At 41.6% G+C, this 17,676-nt stretch overlaps 1 protein-coding gene across 6 annotated transcripts in view; it reads right to left on the bottom strand.

The window, feature by feature from the left end:
- GBF1 (golgi brefeldin A resistant guanine nucleotide exchange factor 1) overlaps nucleotides 1-17,676 on the bottom strand; it is a 100,325-nt gene that overhangs the window by 8,746 nt on the left and 73,903 nt on the right. For all 6 annotated transcript variants that reach the window (XM_064430613.1, XM_064430616.1, XM_064430617.1 and 3 more), the window contains 20 exons: nucleotides 17,239-17,374; nucleotides 15,780-16,009; nucleotides 15,099-15,267; nucleotides 14,711-14,922; nucleotides 13,945-14,043; nucleotides 13,338-13,532; nucleotides 12,836-13,022; nucleotides 12,212-12,352; nucleotides 11,582-11,670; nucleotides 8,460-8,662; nucleotides 7,916-8,039; nucleotides 7,494-7,619; nucleotides 6,825-6,907; nucleotides 4,350-4,586; nucleotides 3,456-3,549; nucleotides 2,581-2,757; nucleotides 2,045-2,109; nucleotides 1,820-1,943; nucleotides 1,170-1,241; nucleotides 213-307 (listed from right to left, as the gene is read on the bottom strand). In XM_064430613.1, the coding sequence (XP_064286683.1) occupies nucleotides 213-307; nucleotides 1,170-1,241; nucleotides 1,820-1,943; nucleotides 2,045-2,109; nucleotides 2,581-2,757; nucleotides 3,456-3,549; nucleotides 4,350-4,586; nucleotides 6,825-6,907; nucleotides 7,494-7,619; nucleotides 7,916-8,039; nucleotides 8,460-8,662; nucleotides 11,582-11,670; nucleotides 12,212-12,352; nucleotides 12,836-13,022; nucleotides 13,338-13,532; nucleotides 13,945-14,043; nucleotides 14,711-14,922; nucleotides 15,099-15,267; nucleotides 15,780-16,009; nucleotides 17,239-17,374 (2,858 nt within the window). The remainder of the gene's footprint in view (nucleotides 1-212; nucleotides 308-1,169; nucleotides 1,242-1,819; nucleotides 1,944-2,044; nucleotides 2,110-2,580; nucleotides 2,758-3,455; nucleotides 3,550-4,349; nucleotides 4,587-6,824; nucleotides 6,908-7,493; nucleotides 7,620-7,915; nucleotides 8,040-8,459; nucleotides 8,663-11,581; nucleotides 11,671-12,211; nucleotides 12,353-12,835; nucleotides 13,023-13,337; nucleotides 13,533-13,944; nucleotides 14,044-14,710; nucleotides 14,923-15,098; nucleotides 15,268-15,779; nucleotides 16,010-17,238; nucleotides 17,375-17,676) is intronic.

Below are 17,676 nucleotides of genomic sequence, written 5' to 3'. Positions count from 1 at the left end.
CTCCAGATTTCAGGATATCAAGCACTAATTCATGAGCTAATAGCCTTTCTGTTTGCACATGCTACAGTGGAATTGTTAAGCCCTGAAATTACAGCCACATGCTGCTTCAGCTGGTGAATCACAGACATAAGGAATTCATTACCTGGACCCAGGCAGCAGCTGCAGTAAGGCAGGGGCATTACAGTAAATGTGCATTTATTTCAAGGTCATACCTATTCTCTAGAACAATCCGCAGAAGCATCTCCAAGCAGAAGGCTGCATCTTCTTCATCATATGTCTCCTCATCAGGAGTCACAGAGATTAGAGCCTGGAACAGCCATGGTATTTTTATGAATCACAAGCTCCCAAAAATGGGGAACCAACAGAATGCTTAGAGTCTGGCCAAAACTGTACTCCACTGCCTAGTGAGGTCACGCATAGTCAAAGGCATTGGATAAAGGTCAAGCTAAATCTATAGCAATTTTTTTTAAATTATGCAAAATGCAATATGAAGTGAAAAGATATTAAACTCTAACAAAGTGTCTCAGATGAAGAGGAACTGATATCCAACAGCTTCTTGCTAATAAATATGTGAAGTACAGAAAAATCAGGCATACCTAAGAATGACTACAACTCCAGCATTTGTTCTCAAGCCATCGGCTTGTATATGAAGGGAGAATTCCTGACAATTGGAGTAGGAGCACAGTGTTCCCTGGAACTGAGATAACACTGCCCCAGGGAGATGAGCTTCTCTAGCCCAAAGGCTAATGTGTCCAGCCTTATTATATCTCTCACAGCAGCCAGGTACATACTACTTAGGGACACACTGTCAAATATTTCTGTACAGTTCTTGCCTCTTGAGTGGCCTTTTAGAATTCTCTCATTAGGTACACAGCACACCTGAAAATCTTTAAGCTCTGGCAAGAACTACAAATACTTGCCAAGAGTTCTCAAGACTCTTAGAATGCATTCCACAATTTAATGTTTTCTTCTACTGCCAGAGCAATTTGTGTCTGCCAGCACAGAAGTTACTTTTAGCAGGTGAACTAAGGACTAGTTTCACAACCCAAATAGTTCCAAGACCTCCTCTGAGGACAGAGGACTTAGGTGAGTACACAGCACATATCCACTATCATGCATAGCATATTTGTTCCACTACCATCCAGTCCCTCGCCCAATATCTCTCTCACCTTCATGAGCTCCTGGAGGGATTCAAGTTGGAGAAATTTGCTTTCTGTGATCAACTTCTCAGGATCACATTGCTGCAAAATACAGAAAAGACAACTGTGTGTCTGGGGGTTGTGGAAGGCATACAAACAGATCTTCCAGAAACACATCATGTTCACAGGAAAGACACAGGTAGTTGTTATTATTTGGAGGAAAACTCCTTCCAACTAGTTCGCTCTTTAACATCAATTACTTTTAACAGACCTGATCTGTGCTAGACAGATTTTATCAGATGACTCTTCTGGCTGCACAGTGGTCAAACACCGGGTTCAGATTTTGTTGGCACCATGTACCTTTACACTGTCTTGGAAAAGATTAGTTGTTTGAGAATTCATTAACTTGTCTTTAAATATAGGACTGTGATGCCTAGGGCAGACCCCAGCCTGAGGAATCATTCCTGTATTGATGTGTTAGTACCTTTGTGCACAGCAGCACAAAAGACCGTTTAGCTGTCAATCCAGACATGCTCCTCTGTAGATTCTTTCAGTTCTTAAGTCTCCTGTTATCTGCAATACTGCCAAGCAGCATGCATATTTATACTTCTGTAGCCTGTTACCCACATAGTATTGAGACCAAGAAAAAAAATCAGATTCTTCTACAGCCTATATGTTACCTTTATGCATTCCAAAGCTGCTCGCTTTGCCTCCTGTGTTTCCGTAGATGGCCCTCGCATACCAGATTGCTCTGTCCCACTAAGGGTGAGCCAACTAACAAAACTCAGCACTGTTGATTCACCACTGCAAATCAGAAGACACCAGCATCAGTAAGAAAACAAGAAATCATGTTATTTTCCAACCTCGGTACAAAAAAGACTGCCTGGGACATCTACACCACTCACCGGTTGGATGGCGTCTCCTCACGCTGAAGATAGATTTTGCCATTAGGATCCACAAAGTCTTCAACCTGGAACACAGACCAGGACATGCATATGACCTCCCCAACCCCATTATATTTCTCTTAGTGATGAACACTACACCAAACAGTTCATATGTGTGCAGTCAAACCCATCTCTTCACCCCAGTATTCTGTCAGTAAAGTGCCACTCTCATCTGGTAATACCAATGCAGGGTTCTAGCACTTCCTGCTTATAAGCATGTCCCTCTTCTGCACAACATTCAAAAGTAAAATAAATGCTGGAATTCCTCAAATCTAACAAGAAATGAGAAAAAAAGAAACAAGCTACAAACGAAGCTACACACACCTTGAACACTATACCCTTCACAGGCTTCCAAGTTCTGTGCACACTTCGCCAAAGCAAGAGATAACATACTTGACTTCGCAAGAGAGCTCTTCTACTTTCAGAACTGGCTGTATGAAAAGCCAGCTTCCCACTCTCCTAACTCTTCAGTTATCCACCAGCCAGCTAATTATTACCTCCACCATGGCCTTGGGCAGCAGCTCTGCTCGGAAAAGCTGTAGCATGGCCTCCATGATGTTTTTCCAGCCCTCTCGCAGAATGTCACCATGGCGATGGGCCAAGTGAAACACTGTCTTTGCTGCAATATGGGCCTTGGGATTACTTCCAAAAACAGTGGGCAGGTTCTCAATAGACTGCAGGAAAGAAGAGGCGGTGGCAATCAGTCAGAAAGAGATGTTTTCTTTTCAACAGAAATTAGGGCAGATGCTTCAGAACTGGTTATGGGAAAGATAACAATTCTCTGTACGATGCTTGGATAACTCCTCAGCTCACATTCACATTGCACAAAAACAAGGACAAGGTGGCTTACCTGATACAAGTTGAATCACTGAACAACCTAGATATAAACTCCCCAAGAATGACAACTTGGAACATTTTGAAAGTGCTTGCTGAAAACCCACTAATTTATCCTGCTACAGGAACTCAGCTCAGGATCAAAGTCTTCCACAAAAAGTACCACATCTCCTCTGGAAGCAGCAATTACTCTGCTGTGCTGTTTGAGAAGGAAACTATGGCCAAAACCATTACTGACTTGCAAAATTACTCCTACCACTACCTAACAGCAAGATTCAAAGTAATTAAATCCTAACATGGAGTTTCTGCACAAACTAATATTTTTAAGTAAAAGAAAATTTGCATATTTGAACCTGTCCTATGGAAGTCCCACTTCACTATACATTTCCTATTACTTCCTCCAGAAAACTCTGGGCAGGGGCTGATAGGTACCTACAGATACAATGATAACTAAAATAAGCAAATATTGCTGCTTAACAGAGGAAGAGAGCTCCAGTGTAGTAGAAGTCATGCTTTTTCTCCCTCTTTGCAAACTTACCTCACTGCTGAGAGCTGTAAACTTGCACAGAGAAATTATGAGATTGTCAAACACATCACTAAGGCCATAGTGAGCAGAAATCATTGCACATTTCCTGGAAAAAAAAATAGAAAATAATGTACTATGTCAACACAGACAAGTCTGTCTACAGGAAAGCAAATCTGAGACCCTCTCTGTTGACATTTTAGACCTTCCTCTCCACCCATTCATAACGAATGCTTACATATAGAAGTCTACTATTACTACTTAAATAAGCTCAATCCTTATCCATAGATACTGATACTTGTCTATGCTGATGGAAGGATCAGTTTAAAGAAATGAGTCTAAACAGAGACTACTTGCACCATAGCATTATATCCAACCTCCTGTCCCAACATAAGAGAGTTGCTGAGATTGGTGGTAGTGCTTAAGTCCAGTTTCCAAGATGTCATGGCTACAGCAGTATACTGGCAAAGCATTAAAACTATGCTTAAAGTGTCCTTTGGTCTGATCTAAGCATGACCAAAGATCATGCCAATAGAGCTGCTCACAGATGGCAAGTTTTTCAGTACTGGTCATCTTGAGTGACTTTTCCCCCTCACTTCTAAACAGCCCAGCTGTGTCAGTAGGTCCTTTAAATGTTACCAGGTTGGAGTTTAAAAATATGTACCCCAGGCACTTTAATTTATTACAGCACAGCAGTCAAGCTAAACAGTGACTGGCAAGTCAGAGAGGCTAAGATGGGATGAACTGACATGAATGACAGAACCCTAGAGGATCGTAGTTCATAAAAAAGTACTTTCAATTGCTAGGAAAAGCAACATTTGATATTCACTGTGATGTCTCTCCAGCAGATAAACAGGAGCCAATGGTCCCACTTTGACTCTTCTAGGTCTTTATGAAGGTAAGAGTCACCTGAAACCAGAGATAGCCTTCTGGATTATTGTTTCCTCTAAGCTCTTGTCAAAAACGTAAGAAAGTGCTGCGATGGTGGGCCCCCACGTCATGGTGAAGAGGTCATGGTCATAACTTCCAGGAGGCACATGGAGAAATATTCCCTCGTCAGTGGCACCACGATGCAGCAGGACATTCCAGATATAGTTTTCCTTCACCAGACCCGTCTGTTCTTCTGGCATCACTATCTCATCATTTCTACAAGGGAGGAAAGCAGAAAGATTGAATTTTTCATTCTGAGCCAAACCTAACATTTACACAGTGTCTTTCATTACGTAGTCCCAGAGCTAAGCAATACCTATTCTGGAATGATTTTGCCAGCTCCTGAAACATTCTGTTTTCCTAGGCCTCCCTGCTTTGCCTGCCCTTCTTAGATATCCTGGATATAAAGTCTAGTGGTTCTCAGAATCACACAGCAGCAACTGTGCAAGGTCAGTATTGAAGAAGTAGGTACCTACTGCTACAAGTGCAAAACACAACACAGACTGCCAATAAATGATGGGAAATTCTGGACAGCACACTGGCAAGCTTCAACCTCCACCCAACTCTCCCCCTGTTAGAGTGCCCTCTTCCTATCATTATACCCAGTTAAAATGAAATAGTTACATTGCTGCAGTCACCAATAGGCAAGAGCATCTTTGCATAAGAATAATGGACATATTCATATTATTCCAAAATGAAATATTAGAAAGGAAAGCAGTATAAAATTAAAAATAAAACAAGAAACCAAAGGTATGATGGGGAATTTATAACCAGGGTTCCACAGCTCCTTACTCTAACTTGGATGAAGCCATACAGTAATAAAACAATTATGATTAATGCAAAATATTGTGTGAAATCCTAAACTAAAAAACAAAGCCTAAATACATACTCTCTAGACTTGGATATCAGTGCACAACAGAAAATCCTCTGCAAATGACCAACTAAGTGAACAAGAGCCTCAAAGCCACTAGAATAGCAGATTACAGCCAATCTGAAGAGTTCTTTCTGCAACAATCAGAAAATAACATACTTCAATTGCCAAAGAGGCAATTTTCATGTGCTAACAAAAACTATAAAAACTGCTCCTGATTTATACATAAGAAATAAGCTCTTCTCAGCTTCAGGTGCTGGCATGTTTTGACAAGAGCTGTTATTACTGAGATAATATAGGAAAGTAAGTTTGCAGTAAACAGTGCATTATTTCTAAAATTTCATATATGATTGAAATTACCACAAGCAAGTGAATGAGTTTACTTGGAAGGTTTCAGGAAATGAAAATGTGGTCAAAAGTGAAATGCTACGACCCTGAAGAGATCACACACTACTTCAAAGAGATGGCAGTGTCACTTTTTTGCCCTAACAACAAAAATAAATAGTTCCCCAGTCTCAACTATGACACTGGGGCAATCTATCTGAGATGGAGCAATACTGAAATGATACCTCTATTATTCTAATCATAGAACACACTGGAACAGCTGAAATATCTGGTGAAAGGGGAATAAAAGGAAATAGACTGGGATAGGGGCACTGGGTAACACACATATGTGCATATGCTCAGTGTACTATTCAAAACATTAAGAACATCCTCGGGGGAGAGAGGCCAATCAAACTTGGAGCTCTGTTTGAAAGGTAGGGCTACGTCTTGAAGAACTTCCAGATATTCAGTACAGGCATCACCCCACCTTCCTGGAGAAGGCTCAGAAGGGAGGGTCAGCCCAGTCACACTGCCCTGCTTCCAGCACCAGCTACTGCCTGCCACTGCAGATGGAAATCAGCTGAGACTCAGTCACATCCTGACTCCTCAGAGGTGGAATCCTCTCGGCTTCAAATTGGCTGGGCCTGGATTCATTGATTTACTGATTTTTGAACTATTACTAAAGCTTTCCACCCAAAGGTAGCTTGTGCACTAAAGGGCCTCAGCCACCAGGAACTCTCCTCAAATACTGCTCTGTGTGCCAACAGCTTCAGGGGTAGCAGAAGAGGCTGGTGCAGACAGCAGCCACATATGAAGAGCTCAAAAGCAGAATATGTTAAACAGAAACATGGACACATTGTGTCAGGGCACAAGTGCTGCCCTGGGAATGAGATTATCTCTTAAACCACATTAAAAAGTTCAAAAAAACTCTAAAGGCCTGGTCTGGAGAACAGAGCCTTCTTAGATACAGCATTTCACATTCATCTTGCTCAGCTGTTATTTCCCATATTCATAGAAGTAACATATTTTTAAAATTTATTTTAAGACCTGGATTAAACTACCATGGCAAAAATCCAAGATACAAATCCATGTGTAATTGCTGTGACAGGCTTGTTTACCACAACCCCACATGGAGCTGGAATTTGGTCTGAGGCAAACAGGCACATGACTGTTTCTCTCCATACTCTCCAGCTACCTCACTGACCCAACAACTCTGCTTTGCTCTCTGAATACATGGAGATGGACAGGTTGAGTCTTACTTGATGGCATGATACATGTCTTCCAGGATGTCCTGTTCAAAGTCTTTGCCTCCATTCACACCTTTCAGGTTCTTCCGAAACTCCTGAAAAAAGTTACACCAATATTAATTCCCGGTATCTCCAACTTTAACTGTTTGGCTAGGATCAGTACTCCACTTGCTTTTCATGTGGCCAGAAGGAGATCTTCCTGCATTCTTCAACATGCAGACTCAAAACTCAAAGGTAAATGCTATTCTTAGTGGGAGTAGTGTACAGCATCTCCTGTCTATGCTCACAAGGAAAGAGCAGAGACACAACACATGCTTAGCTGAGGCTGGACTTCAGAATGGCAGGCCTGCACTGGCCCTCACATGACTTGAACTCTGTGGAAGCCCACAGCAGCAGAACAATCTTCTCTATGTTACTATGTCTGAGGATACAGATTGCTCACAGAAACACAAGCCTCTTGAAGAATTTGCTAAGTTACCTAGGAAGCTCCTATTTCTTTCAGGCTGTCTCTTGCCTACAGCTGCTCTCTCATATTTTACTCAGCTGTGGTGCTGCACTCCAGCTTACTGTGTACGTGAGTGAAGAAGGCCAAAGAAAAGACACAAAACTACTGAGCTAAAAAGAGGTACTACACTGTTTTCAAAACCAGAGGAGACAGATGCCTGCACTGGCAACACCCACCTCCAGAGTCATTGGGACGTTCTGCTTGCGGACGTTGTGGTTGTGCTGATCAGTGTTCAGCATAATAACTGCATAGGCCAGGGCAAAGCAGGCATCACTATTAGCAAATGGAGACCCATTTGATTTCTGGAAGGCAAATATATGCATAAATTAATCCTACAGGAACAGTGATATCAGTGACTAAAACAGCCATTTTCCTAACCACAGTACTGAATCATCTCTGAGACAAACAAAAATCCCAGGTTCTGGCTCCAGCTTCTAAAAAGCAGCCCAGCAATCTATTTACCCCTGCCAGATCCTACAAAACAACAGCTGCTGCTTGCAGAGCAGTTATGTAGGCCATTTGATCTGACATGTCCACCATGGCAAGCAGATAGGTCAAAACTGGGTTCTTTCTTGTCTTTCTGCCACAAAGTACACACCCTCCAATGTTCTGTGAAGGCTTCTAACAGTCTCTGAATTACAGGTGCCTCTCCTGGTAATCTAAAGGCCTCTAGATAAAGTCGTAAAGCTTCATCCAGCCTTAAACCTTGGAAGCTGAAAGTCCTGCAAAAACAATGAAATGCAATGAGAAGCTGAAACAGGATGGGAAAGGTAGGATAAACTTAATAACTACAATCTTGTTTGCTTAGACAGTAGAGAGGAGGGTGAGAGAAGAAAAGAAATATACCATGAACAGCCAAAAACAATAAAGGAGAGTCAACATCTTACAAATGATTATGAATGTAATTATCTCTCCAGTTTCCACAGAGACTGGCCCAGTTGAAAGGCACTCATATACCATATTTACACATATCTAAGGTGTCACCATATGCAAGAGACACACAGAATTAAGGCATGGCAGTCCAGAGAGAAACAAGTGATAGAAATCCAATGCCTCCAGGAACTACTATTCTACTGCTTTTTTATTACTAAACTCTTAACTTTCACTGTCTCCTGACTGAAGAGATACAGAAGCATACTCACCCAACAAAGCTCTCCAGCAAGTCTATGTTTTTACGGTCACTCACAAACTCCCCAATCATCTTTTTGTCCAGGCGAGGGTTTTCCCGTAACCACCTGGCCACTTCATTGTTGTCAATGGGGGTGGCAAGAAGGTTTTTCTCCTGCAGAAACTGTATCCCTTTCTTTGGTTTTTGGTTGAACTGCTCTGTGCCAGTTATCAGGAGCTGCAGGAGACATTCTGATAATTACAACTTGAAGTACATTTCTTATTTTAGATTGTTCACGGCATTTGAACCAAAAACAAAACAGAAGAAAGATCAGCCTCAGCACGATCAAGTTTACTGTACTGTGTAATCCAGGAAAAAGGCTAATGAAGGACAGAAAACCTGAATTCATCACAAGGTTTTACCATCAAATACTACTGGACAGAGTAAACTGCCATCTCGAAAAAGTTTTAACATCTAACCAAGCAATAAACTCTGCTACTTCAAATGCCTCACCTGCTCTCATTTGTAAACACAGCAGATAAACCCCAGGCATGTGGCAAGATCAGCCCTACCCAGTTACAACAGCAGCACTGCTCTGTTGTCCTCTCCTGTCCCTTTGGCTCCAGGTTCTCATAACTACCTCACCATTAGGAGACAGGCAGCAAGAATCCTCAGCACTTATTCAGCATGTGTAAGAGATGGTCCCAGGAACATCTGATATTCCTGTCTCACAAGGTTTATTTGTAGGCTGGAAATAGCAGATAGATATTTGGTTCTGAAAGGAAGCCACCTAATCTGCCCTCCTAGGAAACTAGACTGTGCAACAGCCACAGTGTAATAAAAACAACTAAGAAAGGGTTAACTGAATGTTCTTGGTGGTGTTCAGAAAAACCAAAAGCACAAACAATGGTATGAACTTTACTAAGGAACCAGAATAAATGTCAGTTCCCTGTTAGCTCCTACCACGATCAGACTGCTAGCAATGACCTAGTGAACTAAATTCGTGACCACCATGATTACTAGCTCCCCTGGGTTTCTCATACCTCAGAAGCCACCAACCCTTTGGTCTCTGCTTCCCCTGCCTGTGTGAGCATCCTCAAAACTGCAATGAAACACAGACCCTGAAATAGCATGGAGTGCACAGAGACCCAGTGAGGCCATAATGAAAGAATAACCATGCACTGCCCTGGTCTAACAGGCCTGAAGGGACTGTATAACACTGGCAGCATTTCTATTCAGCTGGAAATCCTGAAACCCAAGACCAGGGATATTCTATCGACTGGTTGAGTCCACAGACTTCTTAAAATCACTTGAAAGGAGAATAGAATGCTGGCAGTTTGCACTGTATTTACAATCATGTCAGTCTTGTGCTTCTGAGCTTCTGGTCACCACCTTTGGAAACATCAAAGAAAACTTTCTGTTTGATGCACAATTTGTTCTCTGCTTTTATTTAGCTTTTTATTTCCTTCCAACTGTGGTAATGTTTAGTACTTCAGTGGTTAAAGGAGGTAGAACATGCTGGTGCCAAGTCAGCATCAACATAACTAAAGCTGAGTGTTTTGTGTGCCCTGTTTATGTGCTTAAGATGAAACCACCAGGAGATTTAGAGTCAGAGAACAATTTTTCTCTAGGCAAACTCACAGATTTATGAACATCTTTCTGCCCCCTACTCTTGATTTCTTCTAAACTTGTTTTCCAGCAGAGCAAAGCCAGAGTATTACCAAAGGTCTTCAGTTAGGACAGAGGAAGCACTATGCAAGCTCCCTTCTCAACAATGGACTTTCACAGAGTCAATCAAGTAAAATTGCTGTGAAAGCAAGATGAAAGGTAAAATCCAGTGGTTCCTTTGAATACTGTGCAGATGATCACCTCCCCCCACTGTCCTTGTGGCTGGGGAAGCCAAGTACCATCACCCCACTGCAGCACTGTGTTGCACATAAAGAAAGAGATGTCCAAGTACTGCAGTAAACTTCCTAGAGAGAAACCAATGCTTAAAATTACACTCAGATCCAGGGACTCTCAGAGTGGATTACAAAGCACAGATTAGTATGGCAGCAGAAGAAAGAAATTGTATTTTCTCCTATTTTTGATTAATTAAGTTTAAACAAATATGACCATCAATCCCTTATAAAAATGTAAAATAAAAGCACCTATGCTGGAGAGAGAAGCCAGAAGCCTTTTAGTCAGATACAAATAAAAAACCCTTTCTCTTTTACCACCAGTGAATCCTTCAAAAACATTAATTTCTTTTCTACTCTATCATCTCCTTACCCACAACTAGTATGGCCACTCATGTTTCATCCAGAACATGCATTATTTTCATACTGATATTTAGTAATCTCTCACACCTGAAATAAACCTACCTCATGCATATATTGTGCAAAGAGAACAAAATATAACCAAAAAACATACGTGAACAAAAAAAAGCTCAACAAAAAATCAGTCACACATAACCCCTGGGGACTTAAGATATATTCATCCACTGTCTCTGGAGGTGAAAGAGCAGGCCAGTACCAGGTATTTGACACAGGACAGCAGATTAATACAAAGCCATCAGCATGGAGTACCTCTATCAACACTAGGCCTAGACCAGACCTACTCAGGGAATGGAAAAGTTGTACAAAGTTTAGACTATAACTTGGACTAATGAGGTTCAAGGAAACTGACTCTGAAAACAATGAACGGCTTTACCACATCAAAACAATCTTTTTGGTCATCCTTATGACAAAGCAAACATAGGAATTACCAAATCAGAATACAGACCAGTTAATTTCTACTACAGGCCTCTTGGCACCCTCCCCATTTACGTCTTTGATAAGAGCAGTGAAGCTGCCATTTTTGATCAAAGTACCTGATTATCTCCATATAATAAAAACCAAATCCAGAGACTTTCCCGTCCAGAAATCAGATGGACCTAGCTTACAAACTGTGCCACAAAATTTCCCCAACACCTTCTGCAACCTTCAGCACAACTAAACCAGAGCAGGTAATAATCACTGCTGTCTCTACAGTGTAGCAGGATTTTCAGTGGCTGACTCCTTAATTCTGATCAGCAGAGACCAGAACTCAAAATTTCTGAGGTATGACCAGTTATGCAAAGCCCACATGGAATGGAAAATGAGAACACTCAATCCTCTAGTATATTTCAAACCATACCTTCTTTTTGTTCTTAATCTGCATAAGCTCCTGAGGACTTGGAAGGATACAAGAAAATCGAGTAGGTTTCCTGGGGATACTCTTCTCAGCTAGAATGACAAAGCATCATTACAGTCAAATCTATCCCCAGAGTAGTACATCAGGCATGAGAGTGTGCCATAATAACTTTCAGTCATGGAGTCTTTGCTGCAATATGCTGGCCTGCAAATGGCAGTCGCACTTCATTTAATTACTACATTTCTCCCACCTACATTTTCTTCAGCATAATTGCATAGTGCCTTCTTGCCCCAGACCATTTCCCACAGTCACAAGATTTAATTTTCTGGCTATTCTGGCTACCTACGTTACTGATTCCCTGGAGAGCCCCGAACTTCCTTCAAAACTCTAAGCACTGCTATGAATTCACACTCTTTTGACCCAAAGTGACCCATCAGATCTAATGCCTCCCAGAAGACACGCAACACCTAGTAGGCATAAACAGCACACATATAATAAACATACATTCACCATATACCTCCTTCCAGTTTTGAGCACAATAGCTACAATGGTCCACACTATAGCAGGACCTGTCAGCAAATGTCAGGACCATTTTTAGGGTATAGACACTCAGGGTATTGCCAAGGCTATTACCTGCTTCACTTCCTCCTTCCAACTCCATGCAGCTCTCCTTCATCTGGTCAGCCATAAGGCACCCACTGGTGGGAGGACATGCCCCAGCTGGCTCTGAGACTGCACTGGAAGATTTTCCCTCACTGAATGCTCTCTCAATATCTGTAGAAGTTAAAACAAACAAACAAGGAAACAAACAAAACCCACCAAAAAAATCCCAAACCAAACACCCACCCACATAGAAACAAACCCATAAGCCAAGAAAAAAGCTATCAACAGAGAAATAATGAACTGCTCACTCTAAATTGAACATGTGTTTATTCAAAGGAAGGAAGCTTCTAGTAACCATGACTTTGCAGTATCCCCAGTATTTTGTCTACATGAATTCCATGGCATATCCCATTCTGTTGTGATTGCCAGCCTTGGCATGGCCTTTATATGAAACTTCATGAGAGACAAATTATAATATCTGCAAATTTTACAAATAGCAAGGTTATTAACATCAGTGTGTAGTTATAAAACGTGCAACAGGAAGACTGAAAACATGTATTTAAGGAGCTTACTATGCTAGCAGCCAAAATGAGATCTCCAAGTTTAGCACAAGACTAAAGCTTAATATTGAAATATCAAAGAAAGTGTTCTTACTATCGCTTGTTTCTTTGGTGCTGTTGATGGCTTCTGGGCTTGGTTTGACAACTTCCTTCTCTTGCTGATGTATGTTACTCAGTACTTTGGCCTGGCAATGTGCCTCAGTGCTATCTATCACTGTCAGCAATGCTTCCAGAGACAGCAGATGGACAGTGTACAGCTGTCCAGAAACTGGAAAGGCATTCTGGGAAATAACATGTAAGTATTAGTCAACTTTCACATCTCTCACCACAACAGGGCAAGTAAGTTTTCCCTACAGCTTGGGGAAGGCAAAAAACTAGCGCAGAATACCCTAAGCTTTGTAGCTTGTAATTAATAGTTTATTTGCTCTGATATTATTAAAGCATCACAACTATTCTTTTTCTCTTCTGCTTCCCAGTGTTAAATGGCCCTCCTCATCTCTACAGCACACTCACCCCACACCCTCTGAGCGCTCCCACTGTTAAGTTGTGCCCCGAGTCACCAGTGCCCCCTCCCTGTCCCTGCCAGGGTTCAGCACCTTGGAGAGCAGCTTGGTGAGCTCCTCGAAGAGGTTGGCACAGTAGTAGTCACAGTCGTAGTTAATGTACAGCTCAGTCACAAAACTGGGAATTCTCCACAGCTGAACAATGGCTTCCAAAGCCATCTCCTTCATTTCATAGGGCATCTTTGGGTTTTCCACAGCGATTATTTCCATCAGCTTCTTGATATACATCTGGCAGAAACACAGGGCAGCTCAGTTTAAGGAAAGAAAAGAAAGCAGGACAGTGAATAGCTTTGAGGACTGCAGAGGGAGATTTAAGCTTCACCTTCCCCCACAACATTCCATCTTTAATGATGGCTCATTCTGAAGGAGGCTGTAAAAAAGGTTTCAAACAGTTCTACCGTCCAGTGCACCTGGATTTACAGTTCTAAAACAACAATCTGAAGGCAGTCAGCATAGTGCACCAGTCTCCAAGACACTTGATTTTGCAACAGAAAAAGGCCTACACAGCCTACCCATAACACTGAGTCATTTACACAAACATAATTTGACACTTAGACTCTATTTTACTGTCCAGATATACGCATTTAACTGAAGGCAAATAAACTATTACAAGGCACCCAGTTATAGTCAAAAAACTCACCTCCAGCTGGAATTTCAGATGCTCTCTCATGCTCTCAAAGAGAAGAAAGCACACCCTGAGGGAGGCTGCATACAGATTGAGCCGTTCAACACTCAGTAGCTGAACAAGAAACAAAAAACCCTTTAAGAATTACAAAGGCAAGTCATTATGTACTATAAGTAGCAGTACTAGGGCACTGCAGGTATCACCTGCAACCAAAGATCCACACACTGTCCCCCATACAGTAACATTTTAAAAAGCAATCCCTTGTTTTTTCAACATCCTGGTCCCACTTTTTGCTAGTGAGGATGAATATACTGAATTCTCATCTGTGTGTGATAACACTTTAACTACTACAACTTGGTTCTTTTGCCAAGTCCACAGAGACTCTTAGTAGTGAAGGAACTTGGGAGAGGACCTGTCTCTGAGATGACCCCAGTGCAATTAATAGCTTGGTATCCCCCAAAGGTTCTGCCTACTACTAAGCTGGTAACTTGCATCCATAATTACCTCGAAACCAATTAAAACACAGTGTTATCCCACAGTAACAGTTCATTCAAATCATGCTCATCCTTCTTGACCCTGGTCGGCAGAAAATAGCATGACAACCTCTCTGGCTTTGCAACAGCACCATTTGGTGCAATTCAGAACTCTCATTGCAGTGCAGGAGAGAGCTTGTTTGCAGACCTGCCAAACCTCATAACCCTAAATTTCAATACATTGTTTGATGGAAATTCGTATCTGACTCCCCAGTGCCACATTCCCTGCGAGCAGAAGCCAGACTCACTTGAAATAGGTGCCTGCACAACTCCTCCTTCACGAGCCCCAGCAGGGACTGACAGTTTGCGATGGGAGCCGACTCCAGGGCGACAGTGAGCAGCTGCAGCCCCATGTGGATCATCACCTCAGAGTTGTGGCGGTCGTGAGGGTTGGTGAGCGAGATGAGAAAGCGGAACAGTTCTCTAATACATGGCAACCCATATGGGACCAGAGCTGCTCCTGAAGAAAAAAGAGAGATCACCAATCTAAATTTGCTTTCTGCATGTGCCTAGCAAGTGTTAAAAATTTAATTGTTACAGAGCACTAAGTAACAAGAGCTTATCAGCCTCTTAGCTGGAAATGAAATAAAACAGTGGAAATGAAGCAGGACTTTAGCAGCATTGCCCACCTCTCACCTTCTTTTTGGGAAGACTGAGTAAAACGTACTCCCCGAGGATTTACATAGTCCATGTCATGAACTGAGGCAGAGTCAGAATGTTCTGCTACAGATGTGCACTCCTCTAGGACCTCAGGGATAGACTCCACAGAAGCTGACTGGACCTTCTCCTCCCTCAGACTTTCATTCTTCATTGAAACATCATTTGAGAATGAAAGAAGCAAAAGAAGAGTTAAGCACTAAACAACAAGTGAAAAAAAAGTCTTATTTGTTTGCAGTTAATCTGTAACTATTAAAACACAGGTCACTAATGGAAGAGTATCATAAAAACAAAATTTAAGAGAAAAGGGAGCCTCTACATAAGCTGCAACTCTCTTTACCCTTCCACTTATATCAAGTTCTTGTCTGCTTTATGTAACTCTAGGTTGTGAGACTAAGGACTTTACCTCAAAAATACTCCTATAACCTATCAGTTCTTACTGCCTCTGAGGTGAAAAATTTTGCTCTTTTTTTTAAAATGCTACATAACTTCAGCATGCTACTTCTCTTTAAGCCTTCCTAGCATTTCTACTATTCAAAATATCTGCAGCTCTGAAAGGTCCCCCTGTGGCTCTACAATTCTCTCAATAGCATTACTGTTGTGGGGAGAAGTGATCATGCTGGGAGTTGGAACTTTTCTTTGCAAATTATATTCATGTACCTGAAGCTCAGGCTGATTTTGATTTTCAGTGACTTTGGCTTCATTCGAAGGTGTTCCTGCATTAAGTCCCAAAGAAGCGACTTGGTCCAAATCTGTCAGGTCTTCCTTGGATGTTGTCTGTGAGGACAACTCCAACCCACTGTCTGTAACAGGGCTGACTGCTGATGAAACGTTTTCTGAGCTCCCAGAGGAGCTGGGAGAAGGACCATCTATGAAAGCAACTCCACTTGCTGATGAGAAGCAGAAGCAAAATGATTAGTATTGCTCTGTCCCTCAACCACAAATTCATACATTAAACACAGCAACAATAAGTCTTTCATTACTACTTCACACTACAAATAATCTCAGCAGCACACTAATGTGAGAACATACATAAACTCTCTCTTGCTAGATGTTAATGAATGAAACAGATGAACACTGGAGATACTAGTAGTTCTCCAAATTTAACATAATAGTTGGAGTCTAACTGACTCAGCAAATTAGCTAGCTTACATAGTTTAGATAAAGGGTGCAGAGGACTTACATAAGAAGAAATCTGAAAAGAGTCTAAAAAGCGTACTTTACTCTTTGATACAATGCCACAACCACTTTAAATACTTGCATCAAGAATGAATCATTCCTTCAGAGTGAGAATTTTGACTTGATTCTAAAGCAGGACCGATATCTTTAATTCTTCCTAAACAAATGAAGTTGCATTACAATTCAAATGGATCTGAAATATGAGCAGTGAAGAATTTTTACTAAATTCCGTCTCTAAATATAGGACAGGGCTCCAAGAATTTAAGTGTTCCTTACAGAATCACAGAATCAATTAGGTTAGAACAGACCTCTGAGATCATCAAGCCCAACCTATGACCCAACACCGCCATGTCAGCCAGACCACGGCGCTGAGCATCCCATCCAGTCTTTCCTTAAACACCTCTAGGGACTGTGACTACATCACCTCCCTGGGAAATCCATTTCAATATTTAATCGCCCCTTCTGTGAAGAAATTCTTCTTGAAGTCCAAGCTAAGCCTCCCCTGGAGCAGCTTAAGACTATGCCCCCTTGTTCTGTCACTAGTTGCCCTTGGCCCTCCTTTTGGTCAGTGTTCCTGTTCTCAGCCTCTTCTATCTGCTGCATCCTTCAACTCCTCTGCACCACATAGCTGTCCATAACCTCAGCCACTTCTCCAGGTGTCCATTCTCTTTTGTCCAAACCACCCCATGAGGCATGCTGAAGGCACAGAAATGCTGTCAAGTTATCTGCAGGACCATACCCTTCTCATCAATATGTATTCCATTTCCTGAAAACTCTCCTGGACCTGAAAAGCTATGATACGTTTTATTACTGCAGTCACTGAGAACGAATATGAAAATAATTAATGCAAAATAATATATTAGGAGAAAATAAATATAGATAGATTCAAAAATGCTCTAGCATGGATGCTGTCTGGCCTCTTGAAAAAGATTTAGCTTACCTGTGGTATTAGTAGCATTGCCTGCTGATGGTTCTGTCCCAGGAGAGACCTTAGTTACGTGTCGAGGAGGCCTAGGTGATCTCTTCTGCTTTTTCCACTTTGATGATTCACTCATTCCTCCAGCTCTCATTTTCAACTGAAAACCAATAATCATTAATATCAGTGTTGCAAAACCACATAGCATAATGGATTACACAAGCCAACTCACAAAGGCTATCTCAAAAACTTTAAAGTCAGGCAGTAGCACTTAAATATATCACACAAATTAATCAGCACCTCAGAATCATGCAAACTACCCCATGACTCCCCACATATTAGCCAACACTCCACACCTAAATCAAAGGACAATTAACTCAGTGACTCTGCTATAGTATATACTTAACAGCTCCCTATTCCCTATCAATACCTTCCAACTTTAAATTAGGAAAAAGAATTCTC

The sequence above is a fragment of the Passer domesticus genome, chromosome 8 (genome assembly GCF_036417665.1).
Source record: "Passer domesticus isolate bPasDom1 chromosome 8, bPasDom1.hap1, whole genome shotgun sequence".
Lineage (NCBI taxonomy): Eukaryota > Metazoa > Chordata > Aves > Passeriformes > Passeridae > Passer > Passer domesticus.
The sequence above is the reverse complement of the archived record's forward strand: the minus strand, read 5'-3'. Positions and strand labels throughout refer to the sequence as shown.